The following is a 27,630-nucleotide window of genomic DNA, read 5'->3' on the forward strand; positions in this document are numbered from 1 at the left end:
TCCTTCCCCACCCCCGGCTCCCCCAGTGACTCCACACAGGCTCCATATTTGGGGAAAGACACCAAGTTGGAGCAGTCTACCGGGGGCTGCCCGAGACATTCTCTGCGTGCTTTGGGGATGGAGCCGGCGGGGGCGGGGCCGCTCTGCCGGCGGGGAACCGCCGGGAAAAGCCTTTTATGGACAGGACCACGAAGGCTTTCCCTGCCGTCTGGACTTAGGGTTGCTCCTCTGACACTGTTCCCTGCCTCCGGGTTTGCGGGGAGGGGGAAACTCAAGAGGGGCTGTCCAGTGAAAGAGGTTGGGGGACCCCTCCCTGAGGCTTGTGGGGGACTAACCAGCCACCCTCTTCTTCTGGGGCTTTTAGCCCTAGCGGGAGACAGGAGCTCACCTTTCCCGAGGACCAGGCTACGTGCCAGGCATTTTGCAAACGCGCTCATTTGATACTCACAGCTGCATCATGACAGCATAATTACTCTCCCATTTTACAAATGAGGAGACAAAGGCTCGGAGGGCGTCTTACCCAAGGCCACGTGGTGAGTCTTGGGAGGCAGAACCTGGGCATCCCTGCCGACCCCCAGCCATGCGGGAGCCAGAGAGGCCGGCAGACCCACCCTTCCAGCTGCACCTGCTCAGGTTGAGAGTTCGCAGTTGGGGCGGGTCTTAAATCACACGTTTTAGCTGGGGCTGGGACTGGAGGGTTCAGCAACAGCTCAGTCCGATCCAGAGGGTCTGCAGGGCCTGAGGCACCAACACTGGGGTTGGAGGCTCAAAGACTTCTATCATCCCTCCCTTTTTTTTTTTAATGTATTTATTTATGGCCAGTGCTGCTCGGCATGTGGCATCTTAATTGGATGTGGCATCTTAATTGGATCTGGCATCTTAATTCCCCAACCAAGGATCGAACCTGCGCCCCCTGCAGTGGAAAGGCAGAGTCTTAATCACTGGACCACCAGGGAAGCCCTCCCACCCAGCCCCTTTTCAAATAGTGTCTACCTCCTCTGGAAAACAGAGGACACCATCACCCAAGAAAGGAGACCCGCTCAAATCTCGCTTCAGCGAAGGACAGGAAGTGAAGAAAGGTAAGGGGCACCCGGTGGGGGCTCTGGGCTGCCTGCTGTGGCACCACTCCATCCTTGGGCAGCCTGGCAGGGAGGAGCTAATACTCCACCACACACTGCATATCCACCACCTGGCACCACTAGGAAAGGCCTTTCCCGCACAACCAGCTCAGGACGCCAGTCTAGCAGTGCAGAAGTACAGTGCCCCCCAGTGGCACCTGCGGGAAAGAGCAGGGAGAGGAGCTAGGGAGCCCTTAAAGAGGAGCCCTCTAGACTTTCAATTGTGTCCTTAATTCACCAGGTTCCTCCTCCCAAGCCCGCCCCACCCCAGCCCCGCCCCCCGCCCCGCCCCTCATCTTGTCCTCCTTAGGCTGCCGAAATTTAAATCGCCTTCCAGGGTCATCTTGAAGGTCCCCCCTTTTGGAGCTTGCGCGGTGGGCACTCCCCCACCATCCACTCCATCTCGGGTTCCCTAAGCACCACCTGTCCATTCAAGTCAGGTGAGGGAGCACTGCCCTGTGCCTGCAGCCTGCTGAGCCGAGAGGGACTCAGCTAAGAAGTGAAGCTGGCCTGACTGGTGGCTGGGAACCAGGTGGGCAGAGGCTGCCCCCATTTGCCAGGTGAAATGGCATAGCTATGGCTTTTTCCCTACACGATCCTCTCCACTCTCACGGCGCCCAGCACAGAGCAGGCCTCTGGTAAAGGTTGACTAAACTGATGCCATTGCTCACAGGAGAGAAAAAACATGAGGCTGTCAAGGGACTACTATTCCCCACAGGTCTGGGGCTTGGAAGAGAACGGCAGACCAAAGACCTGGGAAATGGAGGAGCCCGGCCCCAGCCCTTCTTCTCAACACTTCCATCCAGAAAGAGGGGGCAGGAGACAGGCCCAAGGACTGCATCTGGTTGTTTCTTTAATTGAATGCAAACTCATTCATAGAAAACAGAAATGCAACCATAGCATGGAAACAGACATTAAACGGAGCTCTGAAAAAAGATCCAGACCCTCCGCCTCTCCCCAGCCCGAGGGAGAGCTATAAAAACAAGTTGAGGAGAATAAAACACATTCCCATCCCCAAGGCCGAGGCCCGACCTGATCTCCCCAACCTTGGCATCTGGAACAGACCAAGTAGGGCGAAAGAGCGGCCAGGGAACCAGAGTTGGGGCAACTCAGTGTAAACGCAAGGTTTCATACATGTGCATGTGTGTGTAACACAGAACTTGGCTGAAGACTGGACGGAAACTTAGAAGCCAGCCCTGTGTCCCAGAGTGAGGCTGGACCAGGGACACAGAGGGCAAGGGCATGTCCCTTCCCTGAGCCCCTAAGACAGGCACTGGAGCTCCTGCGGCCGTGGAGGAGCTGTGCTCTCTGTAGCGCCCCTCCTTCGCCTCTGGACATTCTTGGGCAGTGTCAAATGGCACTGGAAGGCCCGCAAGTGGGGCTTGGCAGGACTAAGGGCCTGGAAAGAGGAAGAAAGGAAAGGACTGAGTTGCTTTTTCCTTCCAATCCTGGTTGCCAACATCAGTCACTGGGTGCCATCATCAGTCTGGGGGCTGACGGCACATGAAAGACCTCCGAATTCAGCTCTTCAATCACAGGCAGTTCCCACGCTGCAGGCTTTGTCCCTTGTTGCTAAAGAACCAGCCCTGAGTGCAGGTCAGAGGGAGGCGGCAGCGCTGCCCAGGATCCCTTGCAGGCCTTAGCACCAAAAGCCCAGCACCAGCCGGCCAGCCCCCCAGATCTGACAGCCGCATCCATCCTGGCTGACCGGAGAGGGCAGTGATGGCAGGCAGGCGCAGACCCAGGAAAAGTGGAGTGAACTCTGGTGCAGGACAGAGAATCAGGCCCCAGACTGGGGGCCCTGGAGTGGAAGCTCGGGCAAGAAGGCTGGGCTTTGGGTCCAGGCCAAGGGGGAAGGGGAAGGATGGCCAGAACACAAGCCATGAAATGGGCAGGCAACGCTTCCCTCCTTCCTCCTGCAAAACGACAATCGGACAGCTGATAGACTGGGACCCGTGGAAGGCCCCAACACTGAGAAGAAAGCAGCAGTTTGGCCAGCATTCGGGGTTGAAGGAGCACAGGCCTCATCCCTGGCCCAAGCCTGGGCTGGACCTCGCTGTCCCACCACCCTGGCACTGGGCGGCAGGCTGGGACTCAGGCCCCTGGCACTATGGAACCTCCGGGCGGTGAGGCAGAGGAGCTTGGGGCTCCATGAGAAAAGCAAGGGGGCCCAGCTCCCCTAGAAGACGTAGATCTTGTCCCGCTGCACGGTGTCCAGGTCGTCGTCCAGCGTCAGCAACACCTGGAGGGTGGATGCGGAGTCAAACGGGGGACAGGAGGCCCGCTCTGCCCCCTCTCCAGTCCCCCCACCTACCAGGAATGACCCAAACATGGCGATGGAAGAGAGGAAGTGCCAGATGTCGTGATCGTCAAAGAAGTCGAGGAGGATGCAGTCCCGGTTGTGCTCCCGCGACTCTGCGGGGGTTTTCTGGAGAGGAATAGGGAGAGCTGTTTGGTGACACTGCCCGGGCGAGGCCGAGCCAGACCCACTTCCATCTGCTGGAGGGCACCTCTGATGCCAGCCCCAGCCTCAGGCCAGAGAGCACCCTCTTTCAGGCTCACCCCTTGCCTTATCTCCCACATCTAAGAATTGGCCTTTAGTTGCAAACTTCTCCCTAAGGGCACTGGTCCTGATTCCCCTGCAGAGCTAGCAGGTCACCAAAGGCTCCTAACTGGTTCCCTGCCTTAGACCTCGCCCCCTGCACCAATCAGTCCTCCAGGGCTTCTTCCAGCTCACTTTCTGTCTGAAACACTCAAGTCAGATCAGACAAACCTGCCCAAGGACAACAGGAGCCATCACCCGCACCTCATGGTCCTCCATGCTCTCTCCCCAATCTCCAGCCAGCACTGGCCGGACTGTGTCTGAGGACTGTCTGTGCCGCACACTGAGGCTGCAGAGATGATCAAGAAAGACCTGGTCTGTCCTCAAGGAGCTCACCATCTCCACTCGCTCCCAAGCGAATGCATCATTGACCCCAAAGCTGCCTCCGTCTCATTACTCAAGTCATGGTGCCTCTGGGCCACAGAGTCTTTAAGGCCAAGAGCAAGGTCCACCTCCTCTTAACAAGCTTTCCTGGACCTCCTAACTCACAGAAGTCTTTCTGCCCTCTGCCTCCTGCACATCCCCTCACTTGTCCTCCCTGTTACCCTTCATCTTGTGGATCATATTGCAGAGACAAGCCAGGAACTCACAGTCTTTCTGTCCCTGGGAACTAGATTTTAAGTGTTTCAAAGGGGACTTCCCTGGTGGTCTAGTTAGGACTCTGCACGCTTATTGCCTAGGACCTGGGTTCAATCCCTGGTCAGGGAACTAAAATCCCACAAGCTGTGCTGTGTACCCAAAAAAAAATAAAATTGCTTCAAAGGCAGAGATCATGCCAGACTTAGTTCTGATCACAGCAGGTGCCCTATGAGCAGAGGGAAGAACCTGACATCTCTGGCTTCAAACCCCAGTGGTGCCACCACTGGCTGTATGACCCTGAGCAGGTCACTTGTCTGAGCCCCGGCTGCCGCATTAGTAAAATGGGGATACCTCCACCATTGACATGGTCAGTGTCAGGAGGATTAAATGTACAAGTGGCTGTTAAAGAGCACTGGCAACGCTCACAAACAGGTTTGAAAAGAGACCTGTTTGTGGGCTCACGATGAGCCTGTAGCAGGAGGACTACTCACCTGCCAGGTGCTGAGGCCCTGGAAGAAGAAGAAGAGGGCGAAGCCCCAGACCACCGAGGTGCAGACGATGCAGAGCAGGGGAATAAGCTTGATCCTCTCCCCGCTCCGGAGCTGGGGGAACACCGGGGAGATCAGCCTAAGGCCCCGCCCCACCGGGGGAGCATGGGGGTGAGGGGGTGGGGGTGGGAGACTGGCCTGAGGCCCCGCCCCACTTCCTGCCTGCCCTTCAAGCCGCTTCCCAGGCATTCAGGACGGACCTTTTAGGAAGCCTTCTCAGATCCATCCCATCACCCCAGAGCCTCACCTGTCCCCACACTGGCAGCCAAGTATCCTCACCCCTGAGGTCCACCCTGGCTGGGCCTCCATGTGCCCCTGTCTGCTGGGGGATACAGCTGGGTCCTTCTCTCACACTGGATGGCACAAGGGCCCTGTGGAAACCCCTGGCCCTCCGAGACCCAAGCCCACCACAGTCTCAGCGAGCCCCACCTCCTCAACCTTTTCTGTGCAGAACTGGACTCTTGCCAGCTGTGTCCTGAAGTGCTACCAGTTTCGTGGGCCGTACTGAGACTACAGAAGGGGCTCAGGAAACAGGTCTGAGGATGTGGCGGGCTTCCGGGGAGTAGTGGAAGGGACTAGCCTCTCCCCTCCTCAAAACTCAGTGGATGGAGAGGGACAGATGGAGAAGGACAGAAAGATTCCCCCTCCCTCCCGGTGCTGCCCCAGGCAGGCTGTGTCGTGTCCCTCCCTTCAAAGCAGAGCACTGGCTGGGCTGGTCGAGGAGGCTCAGCCCTCCCCGCTCACCTTCATAATAATGTAGAAGGCAAAGTAAAGAAGCAGGTTGCAGATGCCAATGGCCAACAGGTAGGAGGCGAAATCGTTGGGACGCATGATGAGCCCGTAGGCCGCCCTGGCAGGAGGGAGGGCCAGCTGGTGAAGCAGGGGACGAGGAGCGAGGAAGGGGCTTCCCTCACCCCGCCCCTACCCTGTGTTTTATGAGGATGTGGGGTGGGGGTTCAGAGGCCCACAGAAGATTCTAGAACCCCAGGGGCCAACACCTGTCTCCTGGGCCCCCGTTTCTTGTTCCCATATTTGTCCACAGCCCCCAAAGAAGCCAGCGGCTGGCCAAGTCCGCAGCTGCCCACCCCACCCGGGGACGCAGGTGATGGCTGGACTCACAGCGACCAGTTGATGATGTTGCCCATGACCAGCAGCACCATGCGGTCCTGGAGGGAAGCAGAGAAACGGGGCTGAGAGACCGGCGAGAAGAGGAGGGAGGCCCGAGTCAGCGGCCCCCACCGGGCCCCACCCCTGGCAATCAGCTTCGCTCCGCACCCCCCAACCCCCACTGGAGAAAGGAGTGCGGACAGAGGAGGAGGGGCTCGGGAGCTGGGCAGATACCACGTAGAGAGGCCCGCTGCACTGCCGGATGCAGTCCGTGTAGAGCACGTGGAGGATGCGACGGCAGATCCCCGAGTCTGCGAGAAGGGAAGCTGCTCAAAGGCCCGGCACCCTTTTGTCCCGGCCCCTGCGCTGTGCCAGCCGACAGGGCCCAGGGCCTTCAGGGGCACAGCTGTGCCAAGGCCTCATGAATTCCATGCCCAGTGATTCTTCCGGGGTCTCCGTGAGAGGGCAGAGCCCCAAAGTCTCCTGTGAGGCCAGGTCCCCGAGGCCCCCAACCCCAGCGGGCCCTGGGCAAGCCCTCACCCAGCTTCCAGCGACCCATGTAATAGAGCTGTGTGCTGAGCAGCAGGGTGGCAGTGATGTGGATGACTGAGAAGATGATCCAGAACGCTGTGTTCCCCTTGCCGAAGACCTGTGGGGGCACCCGAGGGCAAGGGTGAGGAGGCGCAGGGGAAAGCCCCCTCCCTCCGCCCCAGTCTGCCCTTCTTCTGGAGAAGCTGGGCTGGCAGCCACGCCAGGCTGGGAGGGCGCCCTAGGGAGGGAGCGGAGGTCTCTCCGGCAGGGGTGGTGGGCGGGGGTGTGTGCAGAGTGGGCCGGGGCCTCACCACGCCCAGCACGGAGAAGAAGATGACGATGGCCAAGCAGGCATAGGCGCTGTAGGCACTGGCGTTGATGTCTGGGTGCCGCTTCTGGTAGAGCTTCAGCATGCAGAGCCCCGCGATCATGTACATGAACGACGTGTCTAGGCAGAGGGACGGATGTGGCCATGAGCTGCGGAAACCTCCTGAGCCCCGGCGTGGAACCCCAGCCCCCACACCTCATCATAGCCACGGAGCGAGAGCTGGTGGCAGCCTGGCACTTGAACCCTGGCTCCTTAATTGTCCCTGCCACGCCACACTACTGCCCCTGTGGCTGTCACCCACAGTCTGACTTCCCCTGATGACAAGGACAACTCAGTCCAAGCACCCTGAGATTAGGAAGTGTGTCTTAGTTATCTTTTTCTCCATAGAAAAGACTTGACAGATGCATGAAATGGCACTCAGACGCCTATTTTCTACAAGCTAAGCTGCAAGGAGATCAAACCAGTCAATCCTAAAGGAAATCAACCCTGAATATTCTCTGGAAGGACTGATGCTGAAGCCAAAGTGTTAATACTTTTGGCCACCAGATGCGAAGAGCAAACTCATTGGAAAAGATCCTGACCCTGGGAAAGATTGAAGGCAGGAGGAGAAGAGGGTGACAGAGGATGAGATGGTTGGATGGCATCACCAACTCAATGGACATGAGTTTTGAGCAAACTCCAGGACATAGTGATGGACAGGGAAGCCTGGCGTGCTGCAGTCCATGGGGTTGCAGAGCCGGACAAGATTTAGAAAGTAAGCAACAACAAGGTGTAGGTTCACACAAGTCCTCCAGCCCTGGAGTCTCCCACACAGCTGCATCTTGGGGATCTCAATCCTTGCCGGTGAGTGGGGAGGGCAAAGTCAGGCAGGTCCTTGTTCTAGGTTCAGCCAGCGAAGCGGGAGGCCCCACTCACCAAACTGGAAATTGGTGTAGTTGGGGCAGACGTGATAGCAAGCGCTCAGCAGCCCCTCCATCATCAGGGCCGTGCCCATGGCATAGAACAGGCCAAAGTGTTTGGGGATCCCACATTCCTGTTGGGGAGGGAGAAGGGAAGGGTGAGAGAGAAGGTGAGGTGGTGAGGTAGGAAAGGAGGAAGGAAGGGGCCCTGAAGAGGGAGATCACGGGAGAGGAGTGGGCTGGGGAGAGAGTGATTCAGGAAGGCCTGGGCTTTGATGGGCAGGGCTGGGCTGGGCTGGGCTGGGCAGGGCCATGCCTGCTAGCAAGGGTCTGGAGTGAGGCCAGGGTGGGCGGGGCAGGCGCGCTGCTCACCAGGGCGCAGAGGTCATTGCGCAGCAGGGCCCGGTTGTGGTTGATCTCCCGTTGCAAGATGATGAGCAGGAAGAGCAGCCCCAGCAGGATGTACCCCAGGTTGCTGAGGATGTTGTTGAAGGCGCTGGAAGGGGCGACACGGGGCGCACTGTCTCAACCTCAGGCCCCAGGCCCGTTCCCCACCCTAGAGGTGGGCATTCACAGAGCCCCTGCCCCTTGCACCAGTTCACCAAGAGATGGGAAAAGGGGGCATTGCAAGATGATTCCCACCTGAGGTTGCCCAGCGGGTGGGCACAGAGGAAGTTGTAGTAGCAGATGTCCTGGTTCCCTGTGACATTCACCACCTGCAGTGGGAGCGGGAACAGGGTGGGGTGAGGGGGAGCTCCTAACTCTCCTGACTCAGGCCACAGCCTGTGCACCACCCGTCTGGTTCTCCAACGGATGGGGGGGGGTGCCACCTCGGCCAGCACGCGTGTGCCCACAGCACCAGCGAGCCCCACTTCTAGCAGTCACTGCCCTCCTCACTAGGTGTGGCTGAAAACTCCTGAGGCATGACCATGACAGGTTCTTGCCCCACGGCACAGAGAAGAGGGAAGGGAAACTGAGACTTACTTTCTCACCACTTCCGTTTCATAAAATCCCCACAAACTGGGGGAGGTGCCATCAGGGCTAGCATGCTGCCCCCCATTTGGCAGATGAACCGACTGAGGCTCAGGGAGGTTGAAGGACTTGCCAAAGGCCACCCAGCTGGTAAGGCAGAGCTGGGACTGGAACCCTAGGACCTGGGCTTGCTCCAGAGCCTCAGGCTGGGAGGCTCTGCCAGGGCAACGCCCCAGAGTCTGTGGCAGCTGCTCAGAGGCACTTAGCATGGGCCCCGCCCGCTCACCGTCTGGTAGGTGATCACCAGCTGTACCACGGGAAGTGCATAGAAGACGGCAATGGTGGCGATGTTCCTGGGGAGTGGGAGAGCGCTGGTGAGCTGGCAGCACCCAGAAAGAGAGCCCGAGACCCCACCACCCTGACCCGCCCCACCCGCTCACCAGAAGTAGATCTGGTACTTCTTCCGCAGGACACGTTTGTCCTTGCGTGCCAGGTCAGCCACGTAGAGGTATTGCTACGTGGGGAGAAGCTGGAGTGAGCCCCCTGCCCCACCGCCCTGGAAGGCCCTCTTGCCCCGGTAGAGGAGGACAAGGGGGACCTCCTTCCCACTGGCCAGGGTTTCAGATGGTCCAAAGGCCTGGGAGCCGAGTCAGTTTCTCCAGAAGCTATGCTGTCCTAACGGAGCTCTCTCCCTTTGCTTTCCTAACATGCCACGGGCAGGGGGCGGTGGGGGCAGGGGCCTATGCGGGGCTGAACACAGAATCTCGCTTCCTTGTTAGGCAGGGCCAGCCCTCCTGGGCTCACACCTTGGTGCGAATGACGTTCTTGTCTGAATCGACATCGGCCAGGGTGTCATAGTCGTCTTCCTCCACGGAGCTCATGGAGTCCAGTCGCGGTCGAGTGCCCGGGGGGTCTGGGGGAGAGAGTGGCCAAGGGTTACCAGGTGGGCACTGAACCCAAGGCCTGCAGCAACTGTCGCAATTTCTAGGTGGAGGGACCAGGCAAACTGTGGGCTCAGAGTGGGGGTGGAGGTGGGCTCAGGCCTGGGGAGGAGGCAGCAGGGGCTCCCGAGTCCTGGAGGGGAGCCAGGACGGGCTCGGCAAACAGTCTGCCCAGCAGGGACGCTCGAGCCCTGCCCCTCACGGGGCTAGGGCTTCCAGGCCAGGACACTGAGCAGACCTCAGGCCCCAGACACAAGCAGCAGGACTGAATCAGCAGAAGTCATGCTGATTAGAAGAGGCCCAGTCGTGTGGGTTCTGAGAAGACACTGCCGTGGCCCCCGCTGGGAAAAGACCCAGTGGGCCCTGGGGTGCAGGCAAGGGTGGCAGGCTGCCTCCAAGAAGAGCACCAGCACTTCATCCCGTTCTTTTCTCAGGTCATCAGAAGCTTCCTCCCACAACCTTGCTGACCAAAACCCCCAGAGGCTGAAACGTAACACCCTTGCCCACGAGCCCCAGCAGGCCAGCAAGAGAGGCGCTGGGAAACACAACAGCTGACCAACATCTGGCCTGGGGATGGCGGGGGTGCCAGCCCACCAGCATCAGGGGCCAGTGCCTGCCTATTTCAAAAGACACACGAGCTAGCAATTATCGGCATTAGATGGGCAAGCCATGCACAAAGCATCTTCCTGGTCCTCAAGCCTCCTGGCTCCAGTCAACTGCCCTGGCAGGAGCTGATTGGCAGAGCAGCGCCCACCCTCCCCACATCTACCCATGGCAATGCACAGCTGCCGCATCTGGCCAAAGGGGAGGCGTCGCTTGAACTGGTCGTGCCCTTCAAAGGAAAGGGAGAGTTAGCGGGGAAGCGGGGGCCAAGGAGGAAGGGACGAGGGAGGAGGAGGCAGGGAGACAGCAAGCCCTTCCCTGGTTCCAGCAGCTGGCAGAAGACGCAACAGCAGCTAGCACCAGCCCAATATCACACAGCCCTCCCGCGCTTGGCCCACTCACCCGGGTAATTGTAGGATACATCCCCGGGGCCCGCACTGTCAACCAGACCATCGGTGGAGCCGGTGGAGCCAGAACCGTTCTCTGCAGGGGAATCGTAAGTGGTGAGGCCGGTAGCAGAGATCTCAGGGCAGGTGGCCCTGGACCCAACCCCGGGGGCCGCTGAGGAGGCCACTGGAGGTGGTGACCAGCAAGCTTGGGCATTGACACCTACCAAACGAGCCGTAGTTGTAGCCGTCATAGGGGGAGCTGCCAGGAAAGGAGTCGGCCAGGACCCGAGGGTGACCTGCAGGGAGAAGTCAGGGACCTTTAGCCTTGGCAGCAGAGAGAGGTTGAAAGCCAGGGAGAAGAGGGCAGGAAGACTCCAGAGAAGAGAGATGCTGAGGACCATGGTGGCAGCAAAGAACAAGCAGCTATAGTTCCAGCAAACACAGTGCCCTCCCGCCACCACCACGGCCTGCCCCAGTAGAAACATTTACCCCCTCTGTCCTCCCTAGAGACTGCAACGTCAAGGAACTGACCATCTAAGTTACCAGCAGCAAGGACAGACCCGCATCGCCAGCCTGGGTCCCACACAGACCCCCCTGAAAAACTTCCCTTTCCCGCCCACTCTGGATGCCAGCTCCTCTGCCCACAGCACCTGGAGCTTACCAAGAAGAGAAGCTGAGAGAGAAGGTCCCAAGCAGGAGGGAAGACAGAGAGAGCGGGATAGAAGAAAGGGAAAGAGAACGAAAGGTTAATAATCCCAGACAAGGTGAGCTGAGTTATCTGAAGTGGCAGACCGGGTACTCAGACCCAGGCACGGAGTGAATCAAGTGATGGCCTTTACAATGGGCGTGTTAGAGACCAAGAGGCACTCCTTCCCAGCCCCGTTTCCACCTGTGCTGTTACTCCCTATCTGAACATCCCAAAGCCCCTGCCTCCTCCAGCCCCCAAGGGCACCATCCACCGATATCCTCTCCACACCACAGAGAGCCCTCCCCACCCAGACCCTCTGCAGGTACCGCTTTCCGGGCAGGCTCGGTCCACGGCCACCAGAAGGCTCTTCTTCCTTTGCCTGCAGGGACAGAATCCAGAGGCAAACCAGAAGGGCAGGAGGAGGTGCCGTCCTCTGCTGGGCCGGCCCGCCTTCCACCCTCTCCATCCCACAGCCCTGGCCTCCCTCCACGACCCCAGGGGTTCTCCCAGGCTGGAAGCAATGTGGGGTCTCCCTGCTGGGGAAGAAGGTTGAGGGGGAGGGGTTGGTCTCCAGAGGAGAGGCCCAGGGACCTGAGACCCTCACAGGGACCCACCTTCCTCTGCCCCATGGAGGGCGCTCAGATCTGGCCAGGCCATTTTCCCCCCATCCCCTGCCTCACCCACCCTGGAGCAGGGGAGAGTCCAGCGGTTCCACTTTACCTCCAGTTTTCCCAACAGGCCAGGAGCACGGTAAGCAGGTAGAAGGAGAGAAATATGCCCAGGCAGAAGAGCATACCACCAACGTAGGCCTCCGCTGTGGGGAGGGGAGTGGGCAGGGAAACAGACCAACGCTTTCCAAGCCTGCCCGTCACTGCACTCGGGGCCCAGCCTCATCTCTCCCACATCTCTGCTTGGTGGAATAGCCCAGCCGGTGCAGACAATACACCAGACTCGACATGGTTCCTGTCTGCTCAAGCACCTCCCTCTGCTAGAACTTTCTCTTCTAGTTCTTTCTCCTTGACTTAATCTTCAAAGCACAGCTGAGGCACTGTGTCCCCTAGGAGGCCTTCTCCACCCTGACCTCCCACAGAGACCGTCCTGGGCTCCTCACAGCCCTCGGCGCCCCACAAGGCAGCAGGCTGTAGGCAGGGGCGCCCCAAGGACCACAGGTGGAGCACGGGTACTGAGCCCACAGAAAGGGCTTGAGACAGCGTGCTGAGGACAGGGCTCTATTCAATCACTCAGTAAATATTTTTTGAGCCTGACTAAAGGGTCGGGAAGTTTCCTACCAATTTTGTAGGACCGACCAGTTTTGCTGAACCGACTTAGTGAGACTAACAGAGACTAACAGATTCTAGTACTCCTGTTATAGAGATGGGGAAACTGAGGCTCAATGAGATTACCCTGCCTATAAAGGCAGACACAGATATAGAACTCAGTCCCGCAATCTCTTCACTCATGGATGCTCTGAAGTGCGTTACACTGCCACTCACCGTGCTCCCATCATGAAGTCTGCCAAGAACACTCCTTCCTACCCTGTCAGCCTGCTCGGGTAGGTCCTCCTCACCCGTCCCATTCAGAAAACACTCCCTACCCCAGGCCCGAAAGAGGAGCCAGAAGCCAGGCCATCCCCACTCAGCCACCCACACTCACACGTGACTGCTCTCGAGACCAGCACGGACAGGGTTTTCTGGCGGTGCCCTTGATCGACCGGTTCATCTGGAAGTAAAATGGCAAAATGGCAAACAAGTGTCTGCCTGGAGCTTGGGTAGAGTTGGTGGGATCAGGCCTGGACGAGTCTAGGGCCAAAAACCTATATCCCAACAGATCCACCAGCCATGCAGGCTCTTCTACCTCCCAGGAAGAGCCCAAGCCCTCTCCACCCCCAGCCAGGCCCAGGGCACAAAACGTACCTTCTATAAAGGGGTAGAAAGGCAGGGAGCCCCCACAGGCCTGGTCTTCAGTCTTCACCACCACCACCACGTAAAAGCTGTTGCTGGGGAAGTCTTTGCGCTGCAGGACGATGACGGTGATGGTGGTAACGGTGGTGAGGACGATGGTGGTGTGATGGGACTGCTGTCGTCTCATCACCAGCACCATTTGTCATCACATCCCCACCCTCTTCTGAACAGACACTATGCTGAACACTTGGCATATATATTATCTTAATTAACCCTCACAAAGATCCTCACGAGTAGGTACTATCATCATCCTTGTAGGATGTTAGCTTGGAGTCGCACTGCCAGTAAGTGGTACAGCCAGGATCATCTGACTTCAGAGCCCAAACCCTGCACCTAAATTATTGCCAGGTGAGCAAATGTGGGTATGCCCACCATTGTGGAAGCCATGGGGGCCCTACTACAGTTTGAGCATCAGTCAGAAGAAAAAGTGGAGGGATCATGGTACCTCCATCAGCTGCACAACGAGATGTCATGAGGTGAACATATGCCTCCCCCTCCCTGGCCCCAGCACAGCTTTTAGCCTTTGCCAAGAGCAGCCCTCATCACCAGCCAGTTGCAGGGAATGGGGCAGATGTGATAGCCATAAAGGGTACTCTGCTCTTTCCTGTCCCCAGAGGCAACTGGGATTGAGATTCAATGCTTGTAAATACCAGGGGACCCAACGTCTTGGGAACTGGCACACCAAGACTCAGTCCTGTGGCAGGTTAAGAGTGGGGCAGGGGCAAAGCAGCAAGGTTGAGGAAGACTGACCACCTTGTCGCATCCCCCATGGGGCCACGTGCATTTCCTACCTGCACGGTGATGGCCGCCTTCTTGGTCATCGTCTGATACATGCCGATGAAGGCTACGTTGTTGTCTAGGTCATACACAGGACACTGCAGGGGGAGGAGGGCAGAGACAGATGCACAGGGTCCTGGGCCCCGTCCCTTCTCTTCAGCAGCCTGGCGCGCCGCGAAAGGGCCGCTGACTCACCAGCACATCCTGGATGGAGATCACTGAGCAAGGGAAGGCCGTGTTGGAGGCCACCTTGACGATGACCGAGTCCACTCCTTCTGGGAACTCATACTTGAAGTACTGAGGGCACAGGGAGGGCAGGGAGAGCCCCATCCCGTGAGGATGCTTTCTCTGCCCCTCTAAAGGGAAGGGTGTGAATCCTCCCAGGGTCGGGCAGTGCAGACTCTGCAGGGAGAGGCCCTGACCACAAGCAGCAGCACCATTTCCCACACACCGCTCCCCTCAACCTCAGCTGGGCATGCAGGACAGCGCCCACGAGGCAATAGGAGAGATGGCCATCCAAGCCCATGTCTCTGCGCTTCCCAGGCCATCTGTTCCCCACCATCTTGGGGCCAGGGCTCCCGTCTCTATAGAATTCTCCATGGAGAGTACAGCCAACCTGAAACTCCTGGCAAAGACTGCTGGCCGCCCCCACCCCCCAAGTTCAAGCTTCCCCATTTCTCCCCCTGAGAGGCAGTAGACAGGGAGGCCTTACCTGGGGCTGCGCTGCCGTGGTGTTGAAGCTGAATGGCTCCCCGGTCCTGTGGGGCAGAGAAGAGCCGTCCCCCGCCCCAACACCATCACTCCCAGAGCTTGGGAAGGAGGACAGTCCCGCACGCCTCCTCCCTCTCCCCTGCAGACCTGAGCACGAAGTCGTCCATTCGGCTGACGCGGAGCTGGTACGTGGTGTTAACTGGTGACAGGGTGGACACATCCACGTAGAAGAACTGGACCTCAGACTCATTCTTGGTGGGGGGCTGACACAGCGTTCGCTCCACCTTTTGGTAGAGGTACTTGCGCTGGAACCTGTGGCCCAAGGCAGAGTCAGGACATGACTGCGGTCCTACCGCTCCAGGGGAGCAGGGCCCTCCATTCCTCCACCCTGGTCCTACCACGTCCCTACCCCACCCCCGAGAGGCTGACAAGCTCCCGGTCGGCTGGCTTGGCCCTCTTGCTGTTGACCAGCCTCCTGTCTTAGGGGACTGCAAGGAGAAACAGAGGGGTGCCGGGGTGGTTAGAGGCCCTGGACAAGGGTCCAGGTGAGGTTCTGATCAAGGCCTGGCCTGAGAAGACCCACCCCCACCCCTGACCCGGCGCCCAGGTCCTACTCACATCCCTCGGAGGATCAGGGGCACCTGGAAGGACACCACTGCCTCCTTCTGGCGGACTACAAACAGCAAAGGAGCACCCTTCTGCTTGTTCAGGACATTCACGGACACTCTCACACCTTCCGTCTACAGGGGGACATGGAAATGGACCTTGGTCAAGCCCGTGGTGGCTCTAATTCTGTCACAGGGAACACATGGCTCCAGAGACCGTGAGCTCTGCCCTCGCTCCGCAGACCGCTCTGAGCTTTCCCATCCGGGTTGGGCTGGGTTAACACCTAATGGCAGCCCACTCCAGTACTCTTGCCTGGAGAATCCCATGGACAGAGGAGCCTGGCGGGCTACAGTCCACAGGGTCGCAAGGAGTTGGACACGACTGAGTCACACACACACACACACACACACACTGCTTCTGCCAGAGCGGCCCCCAGCGTCCAGGAGGGACTTGGAAGAGAGGACAGGAATCACAATGGAGACCTGGGGTGCTCCGCAGCCTCCTTCCTTGTGAGTCAGGAAAACTGCTATTCCACAACTCATCTGGTGGCCACAGGCCACACACAGGGAAGTGGGGGAACAGGACTTGTTGAAAGCCAAGAAGGCCAACTTCTATCCTCAGCTCCGACCAAGGGTTGGGGCTGTGGAAAAGTCACTTCATATCTCTGAACCTCACCTTACCCCCTCTATAAAATGGAGAGATTGCCACTCTTGGCACTATGAAGGAAAGGATATAGGACACTCAGAGCTTAAAGAAAAAGAATAAAATTAAATGAATCTTGGGAATGCTTGTTATTGGGCTGCTGAAACCCAAACTCAGGGCAGCACTCCCCTGAGGGGTAGAGGCCACAGCCCTCAGGGTAACCCCACTTATGGGTAACCTCACATATGGGGGCAAATGTAGACAGGACTCTAAGCTGGATGAGATCAAACTTCAGAGAACCAAGCACTGAAGGCAGATCCTGGCCTGCCATCGAAACCTAATACCTTCCTATTCTGGGAAAACAAAAATCAGATTCCCATTCTGAATTCCACTATTTCTTAGTAAATCCAGTCCTGGTAAGAGCTGAGTCGGAGACCATCAGCCAGGCTGGGGCAAGAGTTCTCCCAATTTCAGCCCCACCTTGGGTCTGAACTTCCCAGACCCAGCTGTGTCCGGTGCTCAGCTCACAGGTGGGGAGGAAATGAAAGAGAAATCAGAGTGGGGAAGCTTCTCCACGGTAGGCAAACTCCCTCTCCCCTCCCACCCACCCTGGGGTTGGCTGTATCCCCACCACCTTCAACTTACAAGGCCATCTGGCTTTCCAAGGGAGGATGAGGGCTGGGAAGGTCCCAGCAGTTACAGCAGCCTGGAAAGTCCTGCATTCATTTCCCCAGGGAGTCTCAGCCATAAGCAACCCCCAACCCCTGGGCAGAGCCTTTCAGCTTGGGCCAGTCTCATCCTCTTGGGGTTTTCTGGGCCAAGCCCAGTAGCAAACCTGCTTCCTTGCTCCCAGACCCACAGCACTGTCAAGATTCTGGGTGTTGGGTAGGGAGCAAGGCCAGTCCTGCTCAGACTACAGCTGATGGAAAGGAAGTAATCAAAAAGAGAAGGGGGGAACGAGGCAACTTCAGAAACCCGTCCAGGTGTAGCTTCAGAACAAACATCCCCAGCACAGGAAGAAACTGCTGGCAAGAGGGTCCAGTGTGGTTCTGGAAAACCCAGAGGGGCCGCTGTTCTTGGGAACTGACAGAGCCCTGGTCGTCTGGCTCGCCCCACTCGCCACCAGCCCGGAGCCCAGCCCCTTCCCTCACCCGGTTGCGGGTCACGGTGTGGTTGAAGGTGTAGATGTTGACCAGCTCGCTGTTGACTTCATCCACGTAGGTGCGCTCAAACTCCGCGTCTTTCTGCGAGACGTTCTTAGGCCCCAGAACTCCCAGATGGCTCTCGACCGAGGCCACCAAGAGAGCCAAGAAGGGCAAGCCCAGGGCGAACATGGCCCCGGCAGGGTGGTAGTGGCAGCGGCAGCGGCGGCGGTGGCAAGCGACAGGACACCTCCAGGGCGGGTTGGGGCTTGGGCCGCAGCTTCCAGCATCTCACCAGGACCAGAACTTTAACCCCGGCCTGAGATTAGGAAGCGTCCCCTCCCTGGAGCCGCAGACGCGCTCTCAGGGACCAGGGAGGGGACGGGGCGGCTGGGGGCGGGAGGGCCGGGGGAAGGGTGACGGGCCTCAGGAAGTGGCCCCAGCTCGCCAGGGGCCGAACACGGCCGGGAGACTCGGTGGGCACCCGCTGGGGATGTGACAGCCGGGAGGCAGCTGGTTGCTGGGAGCCTGGAGACGCCGACGGGGAAAAGGGGGAGCGAGGGAGGGAGGGGAAGCCGGCGGCCAAGCCGGCCGCGAAGGGGCGGAGAGTCTGAGGGCGAGGGGCGTGATAGGAGGTAGCGATCCGACGCCGCGCGGCGCCGCCAGTTCTTTCGGGCGCCGGCCCTTTAAGGGCGGGCAGACGCGGCGGCTTCGGCGCTCAGAACTCCGGGGAGTGAGCGACGCCGCGGGGCGGTAAACAGCAAGACTGCCGGCCCGCCCGCTGACGTCAGGGGAAACTGACACGGATTTAAAGGGCCAGGGCTCCAATTGGGTCTTAAAGGGGCCGCCGCTTTCCAGCTGGAGGCCCTCTCCCACTCCTCTCCTGCTGCCGCCTCCCCTTTCATTATTTTTCCCGTCTCTGAAAGGTCACTTTGGATTAGATGGATAGCTCCGTGAAGGATGTCCAAGGATTGGATTCTCGTTGACAAATTCTCTTTCTCAAACATAACAATTACCCTCACCCCTTCAACGCTGCCATTACCTCTAACACTCCTGGGCCTTTTTTTTTTTTTTTCCTCCCAATGATCTTAAGAAAAGAAAAATTTCTAAGAACTAGGAAACTGCCCGCGGAGGGGGAGCCCAGACAGAACCGCCAGAGGAACCCTCTCGCCTCCCTGAAGCGGCCACATAGCTTCAAGGATGCCTTCAAAGCTTGCCTTTCTCTATGATGAGGTAGCTACAAAGCTCATTGAAAGACAGTGACTTTGAAAATTGGTGAAACCTTTTCTACAAATTATTTTTGCGCCATGTCTTAGGAAGCTTAAAGAGCTTTACATTCTTTGACCCAGTAATTCCACTTCTGGGGCACTATTCTAAGGAAATAAGAAATACAGATGAAAAAAATTGTGTGGGCAAATATGCTTATCACTGTGATATTTACATAAAGCATAAAGGAAACAGCTTAAATGTCCACAATGAAGGAGTGGTTAAGTGTTCTATTATCATGAAGCCATGGAAAGTGACGCCTAAGACTTTTAGGAATATGCAAGCAAAGAATTCAAGATATGACACTATATAAACAGTAAGTTTTCCAAATACATAGAAAAACATTGACAAATGCATGAAATTTAGTAATGAGTATCTTTGAATTACAGGCTTCCCAGGTAGCTCACATGGTAAAGAATTTGCCCACAGTGTGGGAGATCCGGGTTTGATCTCTAGATTGGGAAAATCCCCTGGAGAAGGGAATGGCAACCCACTCCAGTATTCTTGCCAGAGAATTCCAGACAGAGGAGCTTGGCAGGCTATAGTTTATGGGTCACAAAGAGTCAGACATGACTGAACAATTCACACACATATCTCTGAACTACAGGTGGCCTTTTAAATAACATATCATTTCCCTCTAATTCCAGAATATAGACAAGTACCAAAAAGAAAGAGGGAAAGAAAGAAATGAGAAATGGAATATTTCCTGTCCTGTCAGTAAACAGGGATGCCAAAGTCATCAGCGATTCAGGACCTCCAAAAGCTAATTCCTGAGTCCTAAGGGCATTCAAGAAGAATACCTGAACGATTTGGCAGCCCTCAGGCTGTAGCCACTCTGCGGTGAGCACTGAGGAATTTCAGTCAATTCAGTGGCTCAGTTGGAGAAGGCAATGGCACCCCACTCCAGTACTCTTGCCTGGAAAATCCCATGGACGGAGGAGCCTGGTGGGCTGCAGTCCATGGGGTCGTGGGGTCGCTAAGAGTCGGACACAACTGAGCGACTTCCCTTTCACTTTTCACTTTCATGCATTGGAGAAGGAAATGGCAACCCACTCCAGTGTTCTTGCCTGGAGAATCCCAGGGACAGGGGAGCCTTGGTGGGCTGCCGTCTATGGGGTCGCACAGAGTCGGACACAACTGAAGCGACTTAGCAGCAGCAGCAGCAGTTGCTCAGTCATGTCTGACTCTTTGCAACCCCATGGACTGTAGCATGCCAGGCTTCCCTGTCTATCACCAAGTCCCAGAGCTTGCTCAAACTCATGTTCATTGAGTCAGTGATGCCATCCAACCATCTCATCCTCTGTCATCCCCTTCTCCTCCAGCCTTCAATCTTTCCCAGCATCAGGGTCTTTTCCAATGAGTCAATTTTTCGCTTCAGGTGGCCAAAGTGTTGGAGTTTCAGCTTCAGCATCAGTCCTTCCAATGAATATTCAGGACTGATTTCCTTTAGGATGGACTGGTTGGATCTCCTTGCAGTCCAAGGGACTCTCAAGAGTCTTCTCCAACACCACAGTTCAAAAGCATCCTGAGGAATTTAGGATGTGAAAAACGCAGAATACTGGCCCAGGATAGCTGAGATGTGTATGAAGGCAGTGAGCCCAGACTCTTGCATCTTCCCATACACAGAAAAACACTGAATTCCTTAACTCGGGATGTCTGGTTTTCTTTAATTAACAATAATCTATCCAATTAAAATAAATAAGTAAAAATAATCTTTTGATGTTCAGACTACCTACCCTTTGTTGCAAAGCTTCTATATAACCTGGCTCCTCCGCTCACCTCCTTGAAGCAGTTCTCTCAGGATTACTTGAGATACTGCCTCCATGGTTTAAGTCCTAAAAATTTCCTCCGAATAAAACATAACTCTCAACTTTTAGGTTGTGACTATTTTTTAAGTCAATAGAAAGGTGGACTTCCCTGGTGGTCCGGTGGTTAAGAATCTGCCTACTAATGCAGGGGTTACAGGTTCAATCCCTGGTCCGGGAAGATTACACATGCCACAGGGCAATTAGCCTGTGCACCATAATTACTGAGCCCCACACTCTAGAGCCTGGGAGCTGCAACTACCGCAGCCCATGTGCTCCCATCTCTGCAACGAGAAGCCACCACAATGAAAAGCCTGGGCACTGCAACTAAAGAGTAGCTCCCGGCTACTTGCTGTTCACAGCCCAGTGTGGGGAGTCAGTGTAGATTTCCATATTCCAACCAGGCTTCACCTTTTCTCTCATTGCAACCCCCCTGGCCCCCAAGTAAATCTGGGACTCTAAGAAATACTGTCGCCCTGAGCTTGAGCTCCCCACTGAGACTGATGTGACTTAACTGGTCACCCTGTGCCAGGAAATTTCCTGGGTGCTGTGAGGATCACAATTTGAGGACCAGAGCATCTTTGCCACAGGCCGGTTGGTGCTGTAGCTATATTAAATAAGCCCAGGCTGTGCTTGGGGAAACAGTGACAGACTTTATTTTCTTGGGCTCCAAAAACACTATGGATGGTGACTGCAGCCATGAAATTAAAAGACGCTTGTTCCTTGGAAGAAAAGCTATGACCAATCTAGACAGCATGTTAAAAAACAGAGACATTACTTTGCCGACAAAGGTCCGTCTAGTCAAAGCTGTGGTTTTTCCAGAGGTCATGTATGGATGTGAGAGTTGGGTGATAAAGAAAGCTGAGTGCCCACTAATTGATGCTTTTGAACTGTGGTGTTGGAGAAGAAAGACTCTTGAGAGTCCCTTGGACTGCAAAGAGATCAAACTAGTCCATCCTAAAGGAAATCAGTCCTGAATATTCATTGGAAGGACTGATGCTGAAGCTGAGACTCCCAATACTTGGGCCACCTGAAGTGAAGAACTGACTCATTGGAAAAGACCCTGATGCTGGGAAAGATTGAAAGCTGGAGGAGAAGGGGATGACAGAGGATGAGATGGCTGGATGGCATCACGGACTCAATGGACATGAGTTGAGCAATCTCTGGGAGTTGGTGATGTACAGGGAAGCCTGGCATGCTGCAATTCATGGGGTTGCAAACAGTCGAACAGGATTGAGCAACTGAACTGTGCTTGGGATGGGGAGAAATGTCCCAACTCTGCCTCAGGTTTGGGGGCAACATGTGCCCCTCGGCCTTCTAAAATGCACATGGAGACCCTACATACAGTTTTTTTTTAAATATTTATTTATTTGGCTCTGCCAAGTCTTAGTTGCGGCACGTGGGATCTTCGGTCTTCACTGCAGCATACAGGTTCTTTTAGTTGCAGTACATGGGATCTAGTTCCCGGACCAGGGCTCAAACCCAGGCCTCCTGCATTATGAGCGCAGTCTTAGCCACTGGACCACCAGGGAAGTCCCTACATACAGTTCTTGAATCCCAGCTTCTAGAGGTGGAGGAGGACAGGAGGAGAAGGGGTCAACAGAGGATGAGATGGTTGGATGGCATCACTGACTCGACATGAGTTTGAGCAAACTCCAGGAGATGGTGAAGGACAGGGAAACATGGAGTGCTGCAGTCCATGGGGTTGCAAAGAGTCTGACATGACTGACTGAACACCACCGCCAAGAGGTGCAACTCAGGAATGTGCATTTTAAGAAGCACTCCAGAAGTTTGCTCTGCACAATAAATTTTGAGAACTACTGCCCTGGGGGCCAAACAACCTTGGCCAATCAATATTCCTGTTTGTTCCCTTTCTCTGGGCAACGTCTTGGGAGAAATCTATTCAAATAAACCCAGAAGGGAGTCTTCCCTTTTTCAAGGTCTCCAGGGCTTGAGTGTTGAGACAGGGTTGGGGGTGGAGGCAGGGCGCAGCCCTGTATTTTCTTGCTGTTCTCAGGTCCGCAGAACTTTCCTCCGCCCTTCTGCCCCACCCACGGCTGGTAGGAGGTTTGGGGGTGGGGGTGGGGGAGAGTCAGCACAAGCTTGTTATGAATAGGTCCTTTCTGACGTCTGGCAGCCCCGAGTGGAGAGAAGACTTTTTTTGTTGGCTGCATCAGTCAGCATAAAAGAAGGGCAGTTCAGTTCAGTTCAGTCACTGGGTCTCAAAGCCAGACTTCTGAGTGCAAAGAGACATCAAGTCCTGAGGGCAGACCCCCTGACCTTCTGTATAGGTCCAGCCACTGCATTCTCTGCCATGTTTTATAAAAAGCCCAGCCCCAGCCCTGGTGATGAAGGGTGGGGGGGGCAGGGTGGGGTCACAAGGCTGGAAGACTTTCATTTCCCTGTGGGCTATCCTTTTCAGCCCAAATGTACAAAGGACCTGGGAAATGGGACTATTCACCAGACAGCTGACCAGGTCCCCAGCTTTCCATGAGTCCAGCTCCATTGTCTGTCACAGGATTTCCAAAGTTTGGAGCAAGAGGACAGGGAGGAAACTTCGGCTGGCTCAAGGGTATTGTTAAAATGACCTTAAGATTCACCAAGAGCAGGATGCTGTGGGAAGCCCAGTAAACGGATCAGCTGAATTCGATCAAATAATTGAGGAATCTAGGGGTAGGTGGTGGCCGTCCCTGTGGGTAGGTGGCAGACTCACATCAGACTTTAGAATAAAGTAATGGTATAATTTTAACCCAGAAGAAAAAGTTGCAAAACCAAGCCTCCTGAAGGAAACGAACTTGAATTTCCCTGTTTCCATTATGACTGTAGAAAGGGTTCAGTTTATCTACTCAGAACTCTGATGGAATCATCCTGGATACAGGCAGTCCTGGAAACAAGGGTATATAGCTCTTCTTTCTATCAGGTTTCCCTAGTGGCTCAGACAGTAAAGAATCTGCCTGCAATGCAGGAGACCTGGGTTTGATCCCTGGGTTGGGAAGATCCCCCAGAGAAGGGAAAAGTGTACCCACTCCAGTATCCTTGCCTGGAGAATCCCACAGACAGAGGAGCCTGGCTGGCTACAGTCCATGGGGGTCACAAAGAGTCAGACACGGCTGAACAACTTTCACTATCATACAATTTCTGTTCTTTCCCAGGGCTGCCTTCCTGTCTGTTTATCTCTCCTTCAAGGACTATAAAAAGACTGTGCACATTAGATTAGGAATCAGTTAAAAATACAGTATTAACTCGGTCCTGGGGATAAGGTCTCAGACCCATCCCACAGCTTCATGGTGTTGTGGGAAAAGCAAGGACTTTGATGATATAAAGTTCTATGTTTAATTCCCTGCATTGTCCACCTTAGACAAATTACAGTTTCTGAGCCTTCAGGATCTACCTCTCATGTCAATCATGTGCTCCTAAACGCCGCACAGTGGAGCTGGGCTTGACTGCATTCATCATCCTAAACTATTGTCTAAAGAGTAGGAGGAGAGTCAAGGGAGAGCAGCTTTGATTGTGTGAGCAGGACTTTCTGCCAGAGACACATCAGCCTCTTTGCATTTCCTAAACCTGGGCTTTCTCCATTCTGATGGGGAAATGAGCACAATGAGTTCAGGCCCTGCATCTGGTTCCCTGTGACCATGTGATGGAACGAAACCTCAGGGCTTTCCAGGAAATGAGTCTGGTCATCAGGTTGCTGAAAACAAGCAGATGAATAATTGATCAACTCAAATCCGTGTCTCCAAAGATCACTGATAAAATTGAGCCGGCCGTCATCCTATTTCAAGAAAGCTTGGGTCTCTGGCTAAGAAATCAGAAAATGCAACTAAAGAACATTTCACTTCTGACTGTATCTAAAGATTGCATGCAGCTCCCAAATTGTTCCTCATAGAATGGATTCCCTCTCTTTACATTCTAGCTGGGACCCCATAGCTGCTTCCATTATTTCATTGGTCCCTGGAGCCTTCACAAAAGTTATTTTCTTATTCATGATACCTTTGTTCCTCTGAACCAATCCAGCTTTTTCTTCTAGTTTCATTTTTCTTATAAAAACCATCTTTATTGAGACATCCCTGGCGGTCCAGTGGCTAAGACTCCGTGCTTCTGCTGCAGGGAGCACGAGTTCCATCGCTGGTAGGGGAACTAAGATCCCACGTATTGTGTGGCATAGTCAGAAGGAAAAAAAATGTATTCATTCCGTTTAGTTTTTTTTTTAATTTTTTCATTGAAGTGTGCTTATATTATACTAATATACAATATTATATGATACTGAAGCTGAAGCTCCAATACTTTGGCAAGCTGATGCAAAGAGGTGACTCATTGGAAAAGACCTTGACGCTGGAAAAGATTGAAGGCAAAAGGAAAAGGGGATGGAAGTGGATGAGATGGTTAGATAGCATCATGACAAAGGACATGAGTTTGACCAAACTCCAGGAGATGGTGGAGGACAGAGGAACCTGGCGTGCTGCAGTCCATGAGGTCGCAAAGAGTCAGACACGACTTAGAGACTGAACAACAATGAAAATACGATGTGTTACAGGTGTCCAATATAGTGATTCACAATTTTTAAGTTATTCTCCATTTATAGTTATTATAAAGTATTAGCTATATTTCCCATGTTGTACAATATATCCTTGTAACTTATTTTACACATAATAGTTTGTACCTCTAAATTCCCTACCCCTACATTGCCCCCCTTTCTTCTCCCCACTAATAACCATTAATTTGTTCTCTGTATCTCTAAGTCTGTTTTTACTTTTTGTTATATTCACTACTTCTATTTTTTAGATTTCACATATAAGTGATATACAGTATTTGTCTTTCTCTGACTTAATTCACTTAGAATAATACTCTCCAAGTCCATCCATATTGCTGCAAATGGCAAAATTTCATTCCTTTTTTATGGTCGAGTGGTATTTCATTGTATATATAATACCACAGCTTCTTTATCTATTCATTTGTTGCTTCCATATCTTGGCAACTGTAAATGATGCTGCTATGAATATTGGAGTCCATATATCTTTTCACAATTCCATCTAGCTATAATCAAATAACTCCAGAAAATGTCTCAAGATTTATTGTAATAGGTACATACTGCCTCTTTGTTTTTGTTGTTCTTAAGTGAATTTATTTATCACTAGCTAGAATAATGTCTATTGTTTCTTACAAGCAGCAGCAAGATACTATTGAAAGAACAGGAAATGAAGTCAAAAGATTTGTATTCCAGTTTTAATTCTGGCTGTTACTGGTTTGATGATCATGAAGAAATCACTCAATCTCCTATTCATTCATTCAGTGCCTAATTTGTACTAGTCACCAAGCTAGGTGCTGTGAACACAAAGATACTTAAAATACATTTTCTGTTCATAAGGAATTCATATCTAGCAGTGTAGAAAAGTGGTAAATGCAATGATAAAAGATTTATAAAACATTATGAGGATTCAGAGATGAGACACGTAATACAGATGGGAGCTGGAAATAGAAGAAATCAGATACATTACAGGAATCTCAGGGATTTTTAAAAGATGAATAGGAGGTAGCCGGGAGCTTTCCTAGTGGCTCAGCAGTAAAGAATCTGTCTGCCAATGCAGGAGATGCGGGTTTGATTCCTGGGTCAGGAAGATACCCTGGAGGAGGAATGGCAACCCCCTCTAGTATGCTTGCCTGGACAATCCCATGGGCAAAGGAGCCTTCCTGGTGGGCTACAGTCCATGGGGTTGTAAAGAGCCAGACATGATTTAGCAACTAAACCACCACAAGGAGCTAGCTTAGCAAAAGGGGCAGGAGCATATTGCACACAGAGGGTCTCAACTTTGGGCAAAGGCATGGACTTAAAGTTCAATGTTATTGACATCAAAGTTCAACGTGGTGGGAGGACATGAACTGAAGAGGACCAGGTCATGAAGCACATTGGATGTTACATTTAACAACTGGGACTATCAGTGCTTATCAAAGAATATGCCGCAGTCCACTGACGTGTCATTTGCTTTTCACAGGGGTGCTGTCAAAGCTTTATCAGTGCATAAAATGTTTTTTTGATACATACATATTTTTGATGTGATTAGTTAAGCTAAAATAAGCCAGCAAATAAGCAAGAGGCAAAGCATAAAATGAGGTCCAAGAAAGACTATGTGTTTAGCAAACATTTAAGGTCTTTGTAGCTGGACTTCCCTGGTGGCACAGGGGGTAAGAATCCACCTGTCAATGCAGGGAATGCAGATTCAATCCCTGTTCTGGAAAGATCCCACAGCTGTGGAGCAACTAACCCCACGTACCACAATTGAGCCTGTGCTCTAGTGCCCGAGAGCCACAACTACTGATCCCCGAGCTGCAACTGTGAGAGCCTCTGCGCCTAGAGCCCGTGCTCTGCAACGACAGATGCTATCATGATGAGAAGACCGTGTACAGCAACAAAGAGTAGACCCCGCTCACCACAACCACAGAGAGTAATGAGGACCCAGCACGGCCAAAAACAAACAAACAAATACATGGTTCAGTGGTTAAGAAATCTGCCTGCCGATGCAGGGGACACGGATTCCGGAAGATCCCACATGCAGCTACACCATGGCTGGAGGCAAACAAGGATGGATTCCCTTGCTGGCTCCTGTCCCAAGCAGATGCTGGTGAGGGAGCTTGCCCTTCCCCCACACCACCCTCTCTCCCACTTCTGGACCACTGATGAGGTTCAGTGGGGTAGCTTTGATACAATCAACAAAGCCTCAGGCCTCCAGCGGCTCTCATTGCTGTGATTTAAGAGGAACCTGTATGCAACTCACAAGGTAGTGCCCCTGGGGGGTGGGTGGAGAGGAACGTGGTCTGACAAGACCAAGGAGAAAAAAGCACCTCAGCTTAGTATCTCCGTATTCATCCCTTTATAGGAGTAAATCATTTCAATATCGTAGCCTCACCGTGGTTAGGAGTGACAAAGTGAATGTTACAAAAAACATATTAGCTTTTAGTTGCTGAGAAACATCATATTGGCTTATCAGTTTGCTGTAATCATCGCTGGCATGCTTGGTGGTGTTAATCATTGGATAGGCCCTTTAGGGCTGAGTGACCCCTGTTCTGGTCACACAGCTCTTAAGAGGTAGTACCTGGGGAGGCGAGGGTGATAAAGAACTGCGTCCACGCCGTCCCTCAGCAGCCACCCTTAGGCCGAGGCCATTCACCCAGTCAGGTGAGGTGGTCCACAGCATACACCCGCACTACACCAGCTCAACAGTGGACTTCAAGGGAGGCGGCTGTGCTTCCTGGTCTCACATGAACTCTCATTCTGTATTTTCACCTGCAATTGTGGTCCCCACCCATATCCCTCAGCATGTGGAAGCTGGCAACTCCTACTGTATTACTTATTAAAACAATTTTTTGTGGGGGCCATGCCGGGCAGCTTGTGAGATCTTACCTCCCCAACCAGGGATGAA

At 54.0% G+C, this 27,630-nt stretch overlaps 1 protein-coding gene and 1 long non-coding RNA gene across 6 annotated transcripts; one reads left to right on the forward strand and one right to left on the reverse strand.

Annotated features, from left to right (window-relative positions):
* The first annotated feature begins 129 nt into the window (after nt 1-129).
* On the forward strand, nt 130-2,838 carry LOC112579699. The gene is made up of 2 exons (XR_003104027.3): nt 130-1,079; nt 1,792-2,838. It is a non-coding gene; the product is annotated as an uncharacterized LOC112579699 (long non-coding RNA).
* Nucleotides 1,952-17,925, reverse strand: SIDT2 (SID1 transmembrane family member 2). 5 transcript variants are annotated; one of them, XM_025266833.3, is made up of 27 exons: nt 17,154-17,924; nt 15,373-15,494; nt 14,902-15,066; nt 14,756-14,801; nt 14,239-14,340; nt 14,058-14,141; nt 13,219-13,318; nt 12,959-13,024; nt 12,026-12,119; nt 11,632-11,684; nt 11,279-11,290; nt 10,842-10,913; nt 10,631-10,711; nt 9,491-9,597; nt 9,125-9,198; nt 8,971-9,037; nt 8,355-8,428; nt 8,085-8,208; nt 7,729-7,846; nt 6,797-6,933; nt 6,495-6,603; nt 6,189-6,265; nt 5,967-6,013; nt 5,592-5,697; nt 4,791-4,901; nt 3,433-3,546; nt 1,952-3,321 (listed from the first exon to the last, which is right to left on the reverse strand). In XM_025266833.3, the coding sequence occupies exons 1-27, from the start codon at nt 17,334-17,336 to the stop codon at nt 3,298-3,300; spliced, it is 2,469 nt and encodes an 822-aa protein (XP_025122618.1). In that variant the 5' UTR covers nt 17,337-17,924; the 3' UTR covers nt 1,952-3,297. The 5 variants fall into 5 exon arrangements, with proteins under 5 accessions (XP_025122618.1, XP_006044792.1, XP_006044793.1 ...); XM_006044730.4 differs by having other exon boundaries at nt 1,952-3,360; nt 17,154-17,923; XM_025266834.3 differs by lacking the exon at nt 1,952-3,321 and adding an exon at nt 3,925-4,009 and having other exon boundaries at nt 3,470-3,546; nt 17,154-17,925.
* Nucleotides 17,926-27,630: the final 9,705 nt, after the last annotated feature.

The sequence above is a fragment of the Bubalus bubalis genome, chromosome 16, assembly GCF_019923935.1.
Source record: "Bubalus bubalis isolate 160015118507 breed Murrah chromosome 16, NDDB_SH_1, whole genome shotgun sequence".
NCBI classification, from domain to species: domain Eukaryota; kingdom Metazoa; phylum Chordata; class Mammalia; order Artiodactyla; family Bovidae; genus Bubalus; species Bubalus bubalis.